This window comes from Passer domesticus, chromosome 7 (assembly GCF_036417665.1).
Source record: "Passer domesticus isolate bPasDom1 chromosome 7, bPasDom1.hap1, whole genome shotgun sequence".
Taxonomy (NCBI): domain Eukaryota; kingdom Metazoa; phylum Chordata; class Aves; order Passeriformes; family Passeridae; genus Passer; species Passer domesticus.
The window spans coordinates 61,144,269-61,163,817 of record NC_087480.1 but is presented as its reverse complement, the minus strand read 5'-3'; the positions used below and the strand labels follow the sequence as shown (position 1 = coordinate 61,163,817).

The 19,549-nt window shown below is 44.8% G+C and overlaps 1 protein-coding gene across 1 annotated transcript in view; it reads right to left on the bottom strand.

Annotated features, from left to right (window-relative positions):
- Window positions 1-19,549, bottom strand: part of PDE4B (phosphodiesterase 4B) — a 172,680-nt gene that overhangs the window by 148,345 nt on the left and 4,786 nt on the right. Inside the window, exons 2-3 of the mRNA XM_064429162.1 lie at window positions 5,394-5,502; window positions 3,829-4,106 (exon numbers count right to left, since the gene is read on the bottom strand). Coding sequence (XP_064285232.1) covers window positions 3,829-4,106; window positions 5,394-5,435 — 320 coding nt within the window. The 5' untranslated portion in view covers window positions 5,436-5,502. The remainder of the gene's footprint in view (window positions 1-3,828; window positions 4,107-5,393; window positions 5,503-19,549) is intronic.

Here is a 19,549-nt window from a genome sequence, read left to right as displayed (position 1 = left end):
CCTTTATCATCCTAACCTTCCTTATCTACCCCTCAATTAATCCCCACTTATCTGTCCTCAATTAATTCCCATTTTATCAATCCCCCAATTAACTCCCATTTTACCAATCTCTCAATTAACTCCCATTTTATCAATCCATCAATTAATTCCCATTTAATCAATGCATCGATTAATTCCCATTTTATCAATCTCCCAATTAATCCCCACTTATCTATCCCCCTATTAATTCCCACTTTATCAATCTCTCAGTTAATTCCCGTTTTATCCATCCCTCAATTAATTCCAATTTTGTCAATCCCACATTTAACTCTCATTTTATCAATCCATCAATTAATTCCCACTTTATCAATCTCTCAGTTAATTCCCATTTTATTTATCCCTCAATTAATTCCAATGTTATCAATCCCCCATTAAACTCTGATTTTATCAATCCCCAATCCATTCCCACTTTATCAATATCTCAATTCATTCCCATTTTATCAATCCCCAATCCATTCCCATTTTATCAATATCTCAATTCATTCCCATTTTATCAACCCCCAGTTAATTCCCATTTTATCAATCCCGCATTAATTCCCAGCAGCCTCCCAGGGAGGACGAGCGGGCTCTGGCTGAAGGCAGAATTCCCGAGGAAGGTTTGGAGTAACTCAGTGCCCGAAATGATCCCGAATTTCGGGCTGATTTAGCTCCAAACGCTGTTTTTAATTTGCTGCCCACCACCACCATCTGGAGAATAACGGGAGTACTACAGGAGTAGAGACTGAGTAGATTTATCCCAGTTCCAGATGGATGTGGGGAATAGGATCAATCCCTTCATGTTTTCCTTACAGATTCTCATCTCCAACCTCCACAATAAAATAATTCCAGAAGAAAGAGGCCATAAATGAGGGACAATAAGGCAGCAAATCTGTATTTTAATTAAGTATTTATTGCCATATCCTAAATATTTATCTGCCTCTCCAATCCCTAAAAAAGTGCATTCCAATACTTAATATTAAACCAGATCAACTCCTCATGGAATTCTTAAAGCCTTGATTTCCTCACGCTTTGGGATTCACCATGAATCCCATTTTTCTTTCACCATCAAAACTTGCTGCAAACCCTTCAGAATATCCAAACATCCCCCACACACCTGAGGGAAACGAGGAGAAATGGTGGGAATGAGCAGCCAAATCTAACCCAGGAGATGCTAAGGAGCAAAAAAAATTGGGAAAAGAACTCTTCTGGATGCTCCAAGTGTAGCTACAAATTTATTCTTCACACCCTCACTCTTCCCTCCTGCCTGGATTTCCTATCACAAAGCTGGAGTCAGAAAATATGGAGCTGGAGTGGGGAAACACTTGAACAACTTGGATGAAAACAGGGACAAAAACTGTGGAGAAGAAGCTTGGAAGACTTCTCCACTCAGACTGTCACCTGAAGATCTCAATCCCATGTCCCTCCTGCCTTGCAGGATCCCTAAAAGCTGCTTTGTGGGAACATTCCCTTCCTTTTCCACAAAAAATGCTATTACATCACACCTGGTTTGGAATTACTGCTTTGGGATCAACCTCCCTTGTTTTTCTGGCTGTCTCCAGAAACATCTTCCATGTTTTATCCACTATTTTTTCCCTTCAAATCTTCAAGTAATTTGGGTTTTGTATCACTAATAAGAACTGAGCTTGCAGCTCTGTTGGACTTCTATCCCAAATCCTTGATCTTCTCCAACCTTAAACATTCCATGATTTCATGGCTGTTCTCCTGAGAGGGTGGCAGGCCCTGAGTCACTGGGAATTCTGTAGGGAAAAACTGCCTGGAATGGTGCAGAGCTCAGTGCTAACCTGGTCCAGAACATCTCAATGCCTAAAGCTTCAATAAAAAATGGGAATGGTCAGCCCAGTTTTTAGAGGATCAGGCAGTGTAAGTGGTCAGGGAGGTGAGGATTAGGACTTCAATAAAAATGGGAATTTTAAACCCAGTTTTTATAGGATCAACCAACGTAAGCAATCAGGGACGTAAGGATTAGAACTGAAATAAAAAATGGGAATTTTAAACCCAGTTTTTATAGGATCAGCCAATGTAAGTCCTCAGGGAGGTGAGGAGGATGCAGAAAGAGGAGCTGGGACAGCGCTGCATCCCAGTCACACCAGTAACTCCCAGTTCCTGTGGAAAACCGGGAATTTTCAGCCTTACAGAAGCAGCAACAACCCGAGCAGGGCTGCCAGGGTTCCAGGAAAACCCGCACGCACAGATTCTGCTGGATCGGGAGAGAGGAGCAGCGGTGCCCTCTTGTGTTCCAAGGGATAAATCCATGATAAATCCCTGGCAATTCCTCCCAAACCATGGACAGAGGCACATTCCAGGCTCAGAGCGAATCCATCCTGCCGAGCCCACCCTGTGGAAAGGCTCCCGCCGTCAGGAATGCAAATTCCTGCCCCACAAAAGGGAACAGTCACACAATGCCCACAAAGGTGAGCCAACCCTTTTATTGCCAAAATTCCCAATCCATCTGAAATTAGGGAAATAGTTTGGCTGCATTTATCTCAGCAATTAATCACAAAACCTGGACAAAAGCTCCTGCAATTCCTCTATCTCAGCCATTCCAGGGCAGTTTAGAAATCCTATTTTCAGCAGGAAAACTTTCAAAAGGACTTTAACAAATGGATTTGGGATGTCCTCTAGAGCTGTTCAAATGGAAAGTGCTGAGCTTGACAGAAACCCAGATTCCAACTTGGAATAATGATGGGAACATGAAGCAGCAAATGGAGCCAAGAGAGGAAAGTTTAGAATCTAAAACCAATCCTAAACACAAGTGCGAGCACAGACTTTAAGGTGCAATTAATATAACCTCAATATTCCCATGAAAAGCACAACACACATCCTTATTTTGCCATAAAATCCAGTTCCAGCACAGGAACACCCAAGGCTTTGCCTTCCTCCTCTCCCTCTGCATTGATTCCCTTGTTCTGGCACTTCACCCCAGTTCCAGTTTTGGATCTCACCTCGGAGCAGCCTCCTTGCAATCAGCTCTCTGATGGTTTCTTGGGACTTACCTCGAGCTTATGGGATCCTCTCCAGCTGTACAAATGCAGAGTGCTGAGCTTAACAGAAACCCAGATCCCAGCTTAGGAACATGAACCAGCAAACGGAGCTGAGAGTGGAGCATTTATAAACTAGAACCTAAAACTGACTCTAAACCCAAAGCTGAGAGCACAGAATTCAAGGTCACACTGATGTCACCTCAATATTCCTATGACAAGCAGGACACACATCCTTATTTTGCCATAAAATCCAGTTCCAGCACATGAAAACTCTCCTCCCCTCTGGATTGATTCCCTTGTTTTGGCACTTCACCCCAGTTCCAGTTTTGGATCTCACCTCGGAGCAATCCCTTTGTAATCAGCTCTCTGATGGTTCACTGGGATTTATCTCCAGCTTAACTTTAGATACCAGTGAGGTTTTTCTAAGCCTTTTTTCTCACACAGGGATGGGAAACATCCAGCGAGTCAGAGCCTTTTCCTCAACCCTTTGTGGGAGAGTTTAGCACCATCCTGAACTCATGTGGGAGAAAAGTTAGGAACACAAATCCTCTGGTTGAGACCAAAACCAGAAGTTTCGAGAGAGTTTTTTAACCAAGTAGAATTTCCAAAAAATATAAAAATAATTTATTTTATAAACTTGTATCCACGATACAACAACTCATAGACACTGATTAATCAGATTCATATATATATGTAAGATAATTAGATGTGTGTTTATACTAAAAAAGAAGATGAAAAGCCAATTTGGAACCAAAAAACAAACAAACGAATCAATTAATTACCGACAGCAGAATAAAACGAGACTTACCAGTCGTGGTAGGTGGTGATGGCGATGCTGGGAGGGGGCAGCAGGGGCAGGGTGGTGGGCCTGCACACGATGTCCCTGTCGGGGGTCCTGGTGTCCCTGTCGGGGGTCCTGGTGTCCCTGTCGGGGGTCCTGGCCCGCTCGCTCTGCCGCTGGGCCAGCGGGGGCAGCTGCAGGTTGCCCGAGCAGCAGCGGCGGCCCCTCCACAGGTCAATGCCCAGGGCGTGGCTGGAAGTGCTGTAGGATTTGCTGAGCCCACACTCCAGGTAATCCAGGGAGCTCTGCAACAGAGAGGCCTCTGAGATCCCTGAATCCTTGAAACAAAGCATTTCTTCCACATGTGGGTAAAACACATTTGATTCTCCAGCCTGAACTATCCCAGGAGATGGGAACTCCACTGCTCCAGAACTAAACTCTGCACATTATTTCCTCCATGAGGGTGAAACACACTCAATTCTCCAGCCAGAACTATCCCATGACTTCAGAACTGAATTCTACAAAAGATTTCCTTCACAGGGATAAAACACAATTCTCCAGCCTGAACTATCCCAAGAAATGAGAACTCCACATCTCCAGAACTAAATTATGCAAATTATTTCCCCCACGTGGGTGAAACACACTCAATTCTCCAGCCAGAACTATCCCATGACTTCAGAACTGAATTCTGCACACAAATTATTTCCTCCACGAGGATAAACCACACTCAATTCTCCAACCAGAACTATCCCACAACTCCTGAAGAGAATTCTACAGAAGATTTCCTTCACAGGGATAAAACACAATTCTCCAGCCAGAATTATCCCAGGAGATGAGAATTCCACAGCTCCAGAACCAAATTCTACAAATAAATTATTTCCTCCACAGGGATGAAACTCAATTCCTCAGCCAGAACTATCCCAGGAGATGGGAACTGCACAAGTCCAGTACTAAACTCTACAAATTATTTCTTCCATGAGGGTAAACCACACTCAATTCTCCAACCAGAACTATCCCACAACTCCTGAAGAGAATTCTACAGAAGATTTCCTCCACAGGGATGAACCTCAATTCTTCAGCCAGAACTATCCCAGGAGATGGGAAGCCCACAAGTCCAGAACTAAATTCTGCAGATCATTTCCTCCATGAGGATAAACCACACTCAGTTCTCCAGCCACAATTATCCCACAACTCCACAACTGAATTCTACAAACAAAGAACTTCTTCCACGAGATATTTACACATAAGAAAGTGAGATATATCCAGAGCAAATATTCCATAAATCCCAGCAGCACTCCCTGCTCCCTGCCCACACCACACTGCCCAAAGACCACCAGAGCAAAAAGACCTGGATAAAACTCCCCCAAAGCTTTCCACGACTTGAGTTGTTCATTTTTTAATGTGCAAATTTATTTCCTTCTTCCTATCTAAAAATCCTCCAAGAATATCCATCAGCAATCAAAGCCAAACCAGCTTATATTTACCAAAGGAGACAAAATAAAATTTTTAGCTCATTTTCACAAGGGAAAAAAAAAAAAAAAAAAGAAAAGGAAAGAAAAATAAGGAAAAATAAACCTTCAGCAGGAGCTCACCTCATCTGCAGTCACTGTCATGACACTTCTGCTTTTCTTCATTATCAAGTTTCAAGTGCAGCCCAGGATAAAAAACTTCAGGTAAACAGAATTTCTTCAGAGGGGCAACCTGAAAGAAAAAAATTTATATGTATTTTTATTTATAAACACTCGTAAATTATGTATTTATTTAATTCAATTTAAGTATATATGTATATAATTACATACATATAAAATTATATCTAATTATATATTGCTTATAGATTTAAAATTCATATCTATGAATATGTATGAGTTATTTAGATGTAATTATATATAATATATCTAATTATGTATATAAATATATAATATATATTATATAATTATGTCTATAAATTCTATACAGTTATATAGAAATTGTATATACATTTTAATTATATATAATACAATATATATTTCTATCAACATACAATTATGTATTAATTTATTTATTTATATTACTTACATTAACTATATGCCAATCACAATTTATATAAAATATCTATATGCCAATCACAATTTATATAAAAATAGGTAGGTATGTATGTGTCTATCTATCTATCTATCTTGTATATACATTTTTGCATATTTTTGAATGCTAAACTGGGTTTAATAAGTAATAAGCCACTAAATTCCCAGCTGGTTTATTCCTGACTGCACATTTGGACAAAATTCTGGAATTTTTAAGGTCGGAGAAGATTTTGAAGCGCACCAAGTGCATCCCTGAAGCAGCCCCGCTGTCCCCAGTGGTCCGTGTCCCCAGGTGCCACCCCACGTCAGCGCTGCCCTCCTGCAGCTGTTTCCCACTCTTATCCCAAATTTTGCACAGCTCCAGGGGCACTTTTTGTGAGCACGAGGCTGCATCTCCTCAATCCTTGCCGATTTTCATGCAAACCATCTCCAATCCGCTGAAAACCCTGCTGGGCACATTAAAAATGAACAACCCAAGCCCTGGAAAGGTTCGCAGGAGTTTTCTCCAGGGTTTTTGCTCTGGGCAGTGTGGTGTGGGCAGGGAGCAGGGAATGCTGCTGGGATTTATGGAATATTTGCTCTGATCTCACCTTTTAGGATCTCTCAGTGTTTCAGCAGCTCAGCACCTGCTGTGGTGATGCATTCTTTATTTCGTTATTACCCTAATCATCATTCCCTAAGAATTCAACTCCAGTTCCCATTCTCTGGCGGGGTTAGGGTCAGGATTAACGTTAGGATTGGGATTAAGGCAGGACTTGCACAGCCCCCAGAGTGGGTTTAGGGTTAGGATCAGGGTTAGCTTTTGGGTTGGGGTTAAGACAGGACCTGCACAGCCTGCAGGGTGCATTTAGGGTTACAGTTAGGACAGGACCTGCACAGCCTCAGGACGGGTTTATGATTAGGGTTAAGATTAAGGTTAGGGCATGACCTGCACAGCCCCGAGTGGGTTTAAGGTTAGGATTAGGGGCGGGTTTGGTGCTGGTGTAAGGGCAGGACCTGCAGAACCCTCAGGGTGGGTTTAGGGTTAGGACCGGGGTCAGGGTCAAGATTAAGGTTAGGGCATGGCCTGTACAGTGCCCAGGTTGGGGTTATACCCCAGAGAACTGCAAGGATTGCTAAAAACCCAAAATGTGGAAAAATCCCATCTCCACAAACCTCGGCTGGCCCCTCATGCACAGCACATCCCGCAGTGAGGGAGCTCTGGGAATTATGGAATGCCAGCTTGGAGGGGCCCCCAGGATCTCCGGCTCCAGCCCTCCCTGGCTGGACAGGAGACCCAGCTCCCTCTGCTCCTGAACCTTTCCACGCTGGGAACCCTCTTCTTCCAGGGGAAATGATTCCAAATGTCCCTTTTTTCCACTGTGAAAACTCCCTCCAAGAGCCTTTGCCCTCTGAGCAGCTCCGAAGTTGTGCTCAAGCAGCAGAACCCAATTCCAGATGAAGCGGAACGATTTTATCAATCTTCAACAATGAAGAGAAATTAAAAGCCCTGTTATTAAAAGGATTAAATGATAAATCCCCAGATATCAATGTTAAATATGGCCACGACATGCACAGATAGGATAACATGGAATGACTGCTCACTGCCAGAAAAAAATACAAATCCCCTTTGTATGTCGACAAAATTCCTGGAAAAACCAAAAGGAAGCAGCAGAAAGAAGCAGATTTGTGTTTAATAAAGTCCCATTTGGGCTTAATAAAGCCCAGTTTGGGGTGTTTGTCACTGCCCTGATCTGCAGGGATTGGGATCCCAGCACAAACTGGAGCTGCTTCCTGAAACTGTGGAACTTCACAAGGAAAGACAAAATAAAGAAACACCCACATAAATAAATATCCAGAGCAACTCCTGAGAATCACGGAACCATCAAGGCCAGAAAAGACCTTTAAGATCATCACTTCCAACCAGCACCACTCCATATGCTCCACTGAACCTCAATCCACACATTCTTTGGGGAAAACCCCAAAGGAATGAGAGTTTAAGAATATTTCCCAAATATTGCTGAGCTCCAGGACCAGGCTGGACAGCAGGAACTGGGATGTGGAGGGATGGACCAGGCTGACTGGAAGATCATTTCTGTGAAAACCTGACCCCTCTCACACCACAACTTTATCAATATTTATTGATTTGTCAAAGTTAATTTAAGCAGAACATGGATAATGACAAAATCCAGCTTTTGTTTTACGGGAATTGCAGTTCTGAGGCCTGAAGAAAACTCAACACTTCCTTTAGTCATGACTAAATTCCCATTAAAATCTGACTCATTCTTTCCTGTGCCTTCCCAGAAAAATCTGACACCTGGGATGAACATTTAAGGGGAGAATAAACCAGAGGAAAACACTCCAAAGAGGCTTCCTGGGAATTCTTTCCTCATGAACATTTTCTCATTGATGCAGACTTTTATTACAGTTCCAGTACCCAAATCCTCCAAAAAAACCATGTATCCCAGAGGATTGGTTGGGATCAGGGAATGCTGAACGGCACCAAAGCTTTGCATTTGTCAATAAATTGTGAAAAAAACCAGTGCTGCAGTTGGGTCTGATCCATTTTCTGGAATATATCCCACGTGGAATATGAATTTTCTTTTTACATCAAGCTTCCACCTGAAGATTTTTGCGTTCCACGTGTTTCAAAGCTGGTGGGAAAGCACTCCAGCAATTCCAGAGGGATCCAGCCAGGGTATGAATTAAAGGGTTTCCAAGATGCAGCTGACAGTGAGGATAAAATCCTATGGATGCACTGCTTTTCCTGGTTTTCCTACACACTGGTTACAAAAGAGCTGCCCAGCTCACCCCGTGTGAAATCCACTATTTACAGCAATTCCCAAAACACATCCTCACGTGCCAGTTCGGGAGGGTTTGGAATGAGACCCACGTTCCATCATGAGCTTTCCCACACATTTGGGCTTCTCCATGGGCAGGGTTAGAGCTCCAGGGGTGTGAGGAGCAGACGGATCCCCTCAGCCCTAAAGGATCCCCCTGCCCCACAAGCACAGCCAAGGCTGGCTCCCAGTCCCATTTTCCCACTGCCTGGATGTAAGCAGTTTTGGGAAGCAGAGCTGTTTATCCAGCTCCTCTCAGCCTCCAAATCCAGTTCCTCCCACTTTTCATGGAGGCAGGACACAAACACAGAGTGAAACCCAAAACAAATCCCAGTGAAATTTTGGTAACAGCGCATCCTGCAGTCCCACACCTGCTTCTTCCTCACTTCCACCACAGCAGAGCAGGATTTTTCCTCCCAACAAAACGCTGATCCTGAAAATGCTCAGAGATAAACCCCAGGCCCCTGAATTGTGAATTACTGCAGAAGCTTTTCCAAGGAAAGGGATGAAGGAGATCATCTGATCCCACAGGGAATTACATCATTCGTGAGCTGGGATTCAAACTGGATTCTCCTTAAAATCCATCAGCACTTCACAGGGAGAGGCACCAACTCAGACAGGGTGACAGCCACCAAAAAAAAGTGACAATCTCAGGTCTGGCTCTCCCAGGAGGAACAGATGGGCTCCTGCTTCACATAAAATCACGGAGTGCTTTGGGCTGGAAGGGAGATTTAAATTCATCCCATCCCACCCCATCATGGCCAGGGACACCTCCCACTGTCCCAGGCTGCTCCAGCCTGGCCTGGGACACTTCCAGGGATCCAGGGGCAGCCCCAGCTCCTCTGGGCAACGAGAAAGGAGGGAAAGGCTGGAACACTTCCAGATGGAGTCACTCCAACACCTCCCTGGGCAACTTATTCCAGTGCTTCACACCCTTCCAGGGAAAATTTGTTCCCCAATATTCAACCTGAACCTCCCCTGGGGCTGCTCCCTCTGCTCCTGTCCCTGTTCCCTGGGAGCAGATCCCAAACCCCTCCTGGCAGGAGCTGTGCAGAGCCACAAGGGCCCCTGAGCCTCCTTTGCTCCAGGCTGAGCCCCTTCCCAGCTCCCCCAGGGATTCTCCAGCCCCTTCCCAGCTCCTCAGGGATTCTCCAGCCCCTTCCCAGCTCCCTCAGGGATTCTCCAGCCCCTTCCCAGCTCCTCAGGCATTCTCCAGCCCCTTCCCAGCTCCCCCAGGGATTCTCCAGCCCCTTCCCAGCTCCTCAGGGATTCTCCAGCCCCTTCCCAGCTCCCTCAGGGATTCTCCAGCCCCTTCCCAGCTCCCTCAGGGATTCTCCAGCCCCTCCCCAGCTCCCTCAGGGATTCTCCAGCCCCTTCCCAGCTCCCTCAGCCTCTCCTGGGGCTCCAGACCATTCCCAGCTCCCTCAGCTGCTCCAGCCCTCCTTGGACACATCCCTAAGAATTTCCCCTTTTTATTACTTATTTGCTGAGGAAAATGTTGTTCTTTTCTGTGACCTTTTCCCGTTTCTTGGGAGCAGCAACAGCTCAAGTGCTCTGCGGAGCTTCCCTCCTCCTCAGAAAACCCAAGCTGTTCTCATTCCCAGCAAAAGCTGGGAAGATTTCATAGAGCCCTGCAAAACATAAGCAAGGGCATCTATTAGCACTAATGGCTGGAACTTGGGAAAAGTGATTCAGAAAAGAGGGATTTCGTGGAATCATGGGTTGGGCTGAGCTGGGAGGAACCTTAGAGCTCAGTTCTAACTCCTGCCATGGGACACCTCCCTCTCTCCCAGGTGGCTTCCCAGAATTTTCCTGGAAAACCAATGTGAGACCACCAGTATCAGAAAGCTGGAGAAGGGATTTTCCCCCTTTGGCCTCTCCCAAGGCTGCCTGAGCTTTGTCCTAATTGCCAGGCTGAGTTTAAAACCCAAATTTGCAGGTTTAAGCAATCAGAGATTGGAATAAAGTCACAAATTCATCTCCAGGAATAAATCCAGCCGATTTTCCTACCAGTAAAAAAACGTTAAAAGCAGGATGATCTTTGTAGATGCTTGAGAAAATTCCAACCAAGTTGGGCACGGCCAAAAAATTATCTTTAAATAATTAATTAATATTAAAAGTGTGCTTTAATTAGGAGGTTCCTTGCCAGGATATCAACAAGATTGCAAGGATTCCTCTTTCTCTGGAGTCTGTCCAAGCATTAAAGCTGGGAATGCCCCAGTCAGTCTGTCCCTGGAATTCCTGGGTTTCCTGCAGAGGGGACAACCAGATTGTCATTTCTCTTCATTTCTTTCAGTTCCAATTAAAAAAAAAAATCCATATTTTGCCATCCTTAGGCCTGAGGCGCTCTGTGGAATTCCCATGAAACACAATTTTCAAATTTTCAAATTTTCACTGTTTTTTTTGGTGATATTTCCCAAATTTTCACTGATTTATTTTTCTTGAATTTTCACCAGCCCATTTTTCACAGGAAACTTCCAGACAAACATTCACAGCTTGAGCAGAAAAAAATTTCCATTTTCCTGATTATGTCAGGGATTTTTAATCTTGTCTCTTTCTAAAAAGCTCATCTCCTATTGTGCAAAAATGAAGTGAAATTACCAATCAGCTCTGACAGCTCCAGAAGATTCAGTTCAAGTGTTCCCCACATCAGGACTTCCAAGGTAATTAAGGGAAAAATGAGGCAGACTATTAAAAGATGCAATTTCTCTCCTTCTTGTTCCTTGAGCAAATTATTTGCAGAGCCTCCCACTCCTCGGGGCAGCTGAGCAGCTCTCAGAGATCAGAACTATTATCATTATTATCGTTGTTATTATTACCATAATCACAATTATTACCATTCTTATCATCATCTTTTATTTTATAATGTATTTATTTTATTGTAGCATTATCAAAATTATTCTACTTTTTAAATTATCAATATTTCATCATCACCATCATCATCAATAATAATAATAATAATAATAATAATTTAAAATTCACCAAACCCCTGAAAATTCAGCCAGACACTTTTAGGCTGATTTTGTCTAAATTACACTTGATGCTCCCCCGTGTTTTTATTGACATCCCTAAGCTTTGCTGGTCTCCCAGAAAACAGGAATGCTGCAGATCCATTGGATTATTATGGGATAACCTCTGCAGAAATAAAGCAGCCTTTGCCTCCTGTCCCTCATTTACTCCTAAACTCTCGCTCAGGTTGAGTTTTAGAACCTTTTCTCCAAAAGAAAAGGTTTGAAAATCCTCAGATCTCCTTCCGCAGGAGGTTTGCTGGGAAAAGCCAAATTGCCTGAAAAGAAGGAAATTTTCCCCATTTTTCTTTTGAGTTTTATTTCAGAGCCAAGCAGCAAAGCCACGCAATGACCCCAAGAACACCAAAACAGAACCTACAAAGAGACCAACCTCATCCTCCAGAAGTCTTGGAAAATAGAGAATATTCCAAACCTTGCCAGTTTTTCCTCTTGGAAAAAGGAATAAGAGTAATGGGGAAGATGAAATAAACACAGTGGGGAAAGATTAAATCCCAAATTAGAGCAGCAACTTCATTTTTAGGCTTTTAAGTCCATTTTTTCAGGGTTTTCCAAGCTCAAAGCCCCTTGGGAAGTCCAGAAGAAGACCAGAATTCCATGAAGAAATTCCTGGCTGAATCTCCAAACACCTCAACCCCAAAATTCCATGTCTACAGATCCAAAAATTGCACTAAAATTCTTTTTTTTTTCTTTAAAGCTTTTAAAGCCCATTTTTATGGGCTTTCCAAGCTCAACCTCCTGTGGGAACGCCACAAGAACATCAGAATTCCATCACAGAATTCCAGGCTGAAACCTCGAAGTCCTAAAACCCAAAATTCCATTTTGCAGAGCCAAAAACTGCCCCAAACCCATCTTTTTTAGGCTTTTAAATCCACTTTTTAAAGGAGAACCCTGAAGAACCGAAGGAAAGCTGAGACCTGTAATGAAGGGGCTTGGAGGAAGCTGGAAAAAATGAGCTTTAAGGTCTCTTCCCACCCAAATCATGCCAGGGTTCCAGGATTGCCACCAGAAAACGGGAGGTGAGGATCTGGGCTCTCCAGGATGGAGCCTCCTGGTTTTCTGTCCAAAAGAATCCTGCTTTTCTGCCATCCCAGATTCCCAAACACAACCATGGAGCAGCAGCCAAAACCAGCCCCAGGGCCTGAGGAACAACACCTTCCATGGCCAATTAGAACAAACACTTCCAATCAATTAGCCAGCTCTTCTGACCATAGAAAAAATCCAAATAAAAAGGGAAAATGAGGATTTGTGCCACAAGAAATTCCTGCTGCTAAATCCTGCACTCCGTGTCCTCTCCTTCCCTGGAAAAGTATTCTGGAGCAGAGAAATTGCATTTTCCTCAATACTCATCCAAAACTGCAAAGCATGGCACTGGGAATATTAAACAGGACATGACAGCACTGTGGTCAGTTCCAAATCTGATTTATCCCAGGTTTTTTTCCATGTTAGCAATTTCCAGACTGAAATTTCTGTCTGGCCATCCAATAAAAAAAAGGAAATTAAGGTTAAAGAAAAAGCATTTGGCATTCTGGAAATGCTCCTGCGTTTTCCACCAGCCACTTCCATATTTTATTTCAGATATTTGAAGTGGCATCTTGGACAGCACTAATTTATAACAGGAGATGAAAGGAGAAAAACCTGATTTAGAGGGACATTTCAGCTTTCTTACTCCAGGATTTTTCCTCAGAGCCAAAGCAGATGTTCCTGTTTCCTTACACTGTGGTTGTTTTCTTTCCTTCTGGATCTGATATTTTGCTTCTTGGGCAAATATTTGCATTATTATTGATGCCAGGCAGAATGATCAGCATTTTATTTTTAATTACAAAGTGATTTAGCTCATTCTGCAATTTTCTCCCAAATGAAGAGCTCTGAAGTGAGGTGAAAGTGGCAATTCCAGCATTTTCTCCCAACTTCTCCCGGTAATTTCTTTCCCAGTTATCAAAAACCCCTTTAATTGCGAGGAGTGATCCTTGCACTGCCTCTTGCTGAACACTTTGGGAAGTTTTTATCCAATTCCATCACTTCAAAGGCTGCAATTAACCCTGTTCAGTAACCCCTGCTCCCAAAATCCCAGCGCCTCCCCCAAGAAATTCTCATTTCCCAGGGATCAGCTCCGTGCCAGGGTCCTTGGGTGACACCATAAAAAACATCTGCCTCTCCTGGTCAAATTAATCCATGCTGAGGCTGCAGAGGGAATAGAAAAAGTGGAAATTCTGAAATATTGGAATGTAGGAGGGTGCCAGGACGTTCCAAGAGGAATCCCAACCTGGATCCATCCAGCCTCAGCAGGAAAATCTCAATTCTGGGGAACGACTGTGACTGAAAATGCAAAAAGCTGCCAGAGGATGGAATTCTCTGGGATATTGAGGCATAAAAAAAACTAATCCAGGAGACTTTTCCACCCAAACTTGAGGCTACTCGGAAAGACCCATGTCCCAACAACACCCAAATATTTTCTTTTTGGGCAACCAGAGCTGCAAATATAAAAATACAACACAAAAATTCTCCAAGTCGCAGGAACAACCCAACTTCTCCACAGGTTTTCCCATTTTATTCTTAGGATGTGTCTTCCTCGGACAAAAAATGCAGATTAAGAGGATGCACAGCTCCCAAATCCTGAAATCCCCACCCAGCTCCCTGAATTCCCAAAGGAGCAACAGGGGAGGAGTTTTCCAGCTCTCATTTTTTGACATTGCTGGAAAGCTAAAGGGCATTCCTGGGGAAAAAACCATTAGGATTTAATTGCCACATGGACTATTTGGGAAGACTTTTCCCAACTTTTCCAGGGTCACAAGACATGCAGAGAGACAAGAGGGATGGGCTGAGCTGTTTTTCCTGCTCAGGGTTTGGAAGATCCTTGTCCATGGCCCTTCCAGAGTTTCCTGGGAAGGGTGAGCAGGGAAAGGGAGGCTCCAGCTCTCCCTCCGTGGGCTCCCACATCCCTTCCCCCAGAGCTGAGTCACTCGGATCATAAATTCCAACCTCACTTCCCAGTTACTATAACAACTTCATGGATTTCTTCTCATTATTAATTACACTCAGCCCTAATCTGCTGCTCCAGGATCAGGCACTCCAGGAGAGCTTCCCCTCTCCCCTCTCCCTTCTTCCTTCCAAAGGTTTTTCATTCCCAGCTCGCTCCCACATTCAGGTGCTCTCCTCATGAATCTGCTTCCACTGAGATAAGGAAACGCTGATATTCCTCCCTTTGAAAACTCAGAATAGAAGGAAATGGGTTTTTTCCTCAAAACAAACAAGATGCCCAAAATAAAACTGCAAAATCTGGGCCCTCAGCTGTTCTCATGCAGCAAATGTGGAGCAGGGAACAGCTTGGAATATAATCCACCCCAGCATGGAGGGAATGAGCCCTCTGGAAGCAAAGCTGGAGGCAGAGCACAGGAGCAGCTGCACTCTGATTTATTGGGGCTGAATTCACATCCTCGGGGTCTGAACGGGAAACCTCTGCTGCTGGAAAAGGCAGGAAAAGGCAACAAACTCCAGGCCAAAGCCAGGGTCCCGAGGTGCTGGAGGGAGCACAATGAGCCCTTTTATTTTCCTCTGGATCAGCTTTGGAGCAGGAGAGCTGAAGGGACAATTCTACCCTAGAGAAGAGAGGGATTCCCTTTCCCTTTCCCTTTCCCTTTCCCTTTCCCTTTCCCTTTCCCTTTCCCTTTTCCCTTTCCCTTCACTTCCCCTTTTCCTTTCTTCCCCTTTTTCCTCCCCTTCCCCTTTTTCCTTCCCTTGCCTCATGGGATGGGATGGGGAAAATGGAAATGTTTTCTCAGCCTGGAGAGCGGGAAGGGGAGCAGGGAAGGGGAGCAGGGAGCAGGGAAAGAGGGCAATTCCTGCTCCATTCCCACAGGGATCCAACAGCGCTGACCCCACGGAATCACAGAATTCCAGCCTGGTTTGGGTTGGGAAGGACCTTAAATCCCATCCCACCCCTGCCGTGGCAGGGACACCTCCCACTGTCCCAGGTTGCTCCAAGCCCTGTCCAGCCTGGCCTTGGGCATTTCCAGGGATTCAGGGGCAGCCAAAGATCCTCTGGAAAACCTCATCTTTACCCTCAGTGAGGAATTTCTTCCCCCTCACCACATCCCTGCCTCCCACCTGAATTCCCTCGGTTTGGGAACAGCCTGTGCCTCCTCCCAAATGACTGCAGGTCTCTGATGGAAGCTTTGGCAGATCCCCAGAGAATGTATATATGAAAATTCCAACATCACTTGATCCGTTTATTTTTAGGAATGTGTCTCCTGCTCGCTGAAAGAAAAAAGTCCCGCTTCAAACAGCAGCCCAGAAAGATGGAAAGCACTGGGTGCAGTGGGTAACCTGCACTTCCTGCGGCTGGAATGCTCGGGAATGAGGCACTCCTGCTCTTTTCCCCACTGAACCCCCCAGGTTCAGGCGGGGAATGCAGAACTGGACTCCTCTGCAGAGCCATCAAAACACGGGATCATTTTATCATTTTAAGCCCCCAGCCAGATGGAGAACACTCCTTTCCCCTCCTCTGCAGGAAAAGGGAAGAGGATCCGAGCCCACAGAATTCCAACTGGGAAAGAAGCCCTCTCCAGATATTTTCTACTTTAAAAAATCATGGAAATGCTGGTTTGATTCTATTTGCAGTGTGAAAACCCGCGCTGCTTTAGTCACCGAGTCACAGATAAACACAGGGGGAACATTTTTGCGCTGCCTTCAATTTTTTCCATCTCAAATGACAAATTTCCATGAATTCCATCCCTCTGATTAAAGGGCAGTTGTTACACACCTACAGATACCCTTTAAAAACCCACCAGTGCAACCACAACTCCTAAAAAATTTAGTGGAAGGGTGGATTTGAAATCCAAACCAGAGCAGCTGCAGGGTTCCCAGCATCAATCCAGCCTTGCTCCCAAGGGCACAACATCAATAATAAAAACCAAAATAGCTTTGGTTTCCTGCAAAGTTAAAGAAAATCTGGTTTATCCAACCAAAAATGTAAGAATTGCTGTACTGGGAAGCTAATGGCCAGCACCAAACTGGTGTTGGATCCATGAGACAGCACAGGATGGACCAAAAAAAGGAATAATTCAACAACTCTGATGAGTAAAATGGGAAAAGGAATAGTCAGGAATAGCCAAGAATATTCCAACTTGATCATACGGTGAATTATGGGAAGGGAAAAGGGAATTTTGGGGGATTGGCTGCCATTCCATGACGGGATTTCTCCTGCTTGCTGCTGTTTTATGAACAACCCCAAAAATGCTGCCTCGATTTCTCCAGCAAAATCCACACCAGGAACAGCTCAGGTCATGGAAAAAATCCAGTATTTCACCCAGGAAAACTCACCGAAGCTTCTTAAAAGTCAGGAAGAGTCTGCTCAGAGCTAAATCATTATTTTTTAATCATAAAGCTTCTCTGGTTTTCCACGAGTCTAAATAAATCCTTTATCCTGAACTCAGGAAATTCTTCCTGAATTTTCCTACGCGGTCCTGACTCAAGGAATTAATTACAATTATTTTACATTACAGGAGTCTTGCACTAAATATTCTTATCTTGAGAGCGGGTGATTAAAAAACAAGGAAAGATGACAAAAACCATTTTTCGACTTATTTTCAGTGGCTGTGACTGGATTATTTTTCCTGTTTTTAAAACTAACTGGATTTCTGGGAATACAGCTCCAGAAGGAAATGAAGAATGAGGTGAAATAAATGTTTATTTTTATAGCTCTTCTGCCTGACTTCATTTGAACACTGCCTTGTTCTTGCTTTTCTGGGAAAAAGGCATGGAAATCTTTCCATTTTTAATGGAATTGGTTCATCAGTGACCCACAAGCTGGGAAAAACCCCACAATGCTCCCGTGGCTCCTGCAGGAATAAGGAAAACGGGAAAACCACGGCCCCAGTCCTCCCCCAGAACTGGACACACACAAATAACACCTCAAACAATGCAAGCACAGGCAGAGATTTCATGGATTCCTCAGGAAAGTGCAGGGAAAGGGGCTTGGAATAGCAATTATGGGATGAATTCCAGAAAGGAAATGCAGAATTGAGAACTGAATGCAGAGGAAAGAAAGAAGGCAAAGAAAAAGCCACACAAAACCAGCTGGGGAATATTCCCTTCTCCCAGCCTGGGAGGAACCAGAGGGAAAGGCATCCCAACAATTATTCTGGATGAACAGTAACAGTTACAGCAGGGGGAGACACTTCTGGAATTCCAACTGGGAAAGAAGCCCTCTCCAGATATTTTATCATTTAAAAAATCATGGAAATGATGATTTGATTCTATTTGTGTGAAAACCCTGCTGCTTTAGTCACCAAGTCACAGACAAACACAGGCGGAACATTTTTTGCCACGAGGAGCCTCTTTTGGAATCGTCTCAGACCAGAGCCTGCCATGGAATCCTTGGGATCAGCAGGATGCAGGAACCCCAGAGCTGCTGCTCCTGCCCTGGAAGCCCCTCCTGGAGAGGCCTCTCTCCAAGGATCCTCTGGGACAGGCTCCCTGCTTTCCTCTGAGGACCCCAAAAGATCCACACAGAGTTTTCCAGGGGTAAGAGCAGCACCTCTGGAAGGAGTGGTGCTGTGATTCCAAGCTCTCCAAGAATATCCCACATCCTGCTCTGCTCTCCCTGCCCTGTCCCTCATCACTGAGATCCTGGAGAAGGGGATGACAACCTGAGAAAAGCTCCCTGCTTTCCTCTGAGGATCCCAAAAGATCCACACAGAGCTTCTCCCAGAGGGAAGAGCAGCACCTCTGGAAGGAGCCGTGCTGGGAATCCAAGCTCTCCAAAGGATACCCCACATCCTGCTCTGCTCCTGCCCAAGCTCACTTGTCCTGCAGCCCACAGGACAATGGCAATGCTGTGATATTCCTTGGCTAACCAACAGGGAAAGCTGAGGGGGAAATCCCAGCAGGGAATCCCAGCACCACAGCAGGTTTTAATGGAAAACTGGCTGTGAATTCCAGCTCATCTCCAATCCAAGGGGTTTTGCCCACTTGGCTCCAGCCCCACAACCCCCAGCAGCCATTCCCAGCTGGAACACAGCTGTGCTGTTCCAGTGACACTTTTCCAACGTTAAACGGGATGTTTTTCCTTCCAGGCAGGAGGGGTTTAGCCCCGGCACCACAGCCCTGGGAGGTTCCTGATCAGTATTCCTGGGCACACTGGCATGCCGGGGATCTGCTGCTCCTGGAGCAGAATCCCACCAGACAGAGCAGCCTGGCCCTGAAGGTTTCCACACGTCTCACACTGATTTTCTCCTCAAGAGCTCTTGTGCTGCTGGATCATTTTCTGCTCTCGATTGAGCTGCTGCTTTCACAACGGTGACTCCCGAGGATTCCTCCTTTTGGATTCCTCTCTCCCCCAAGTTCCTGCTCCCACTATTTATAAGCACCCTTGCAAGCGTCCCTGCTGCAAGGAGCTCCTCTGCAGATTTATCCCCCACATTTCCCAGGAGCTCTGGCAATCCCAGATTTTCTGTGCTGTTTATTCCAGTGGGATCCTGTCTGTGCCCTCCTCGAGCAATTGCTGAATTACAAAAGAGTGAATGGGACAAAAATCAATGGCAAGAATTTATTTTTCCATCTGAGCACAGTCCTAATCCTTCCCCAAAGCTCAGGAGGGATTTATCCCTCGGTGCCCATCCTGCAGGCAGCAAATATTCAACCCAGATCCACGGGAGTGACTCAGAAGCTGAGCTTTGTTTAGCAACAACAAGGTTAGAGAAGGTTCTCCTCCATCAGGGGAAATTTCTCCCATTTTTTCTTTACATTTCAGATTTCAGACACCAAAGCCGATTCCTGCACATCAGTGAGAAAACTCCAAGTCTCAGATTCCTTCTGAGCTCCAGGCAGTGCCTTTATTTGC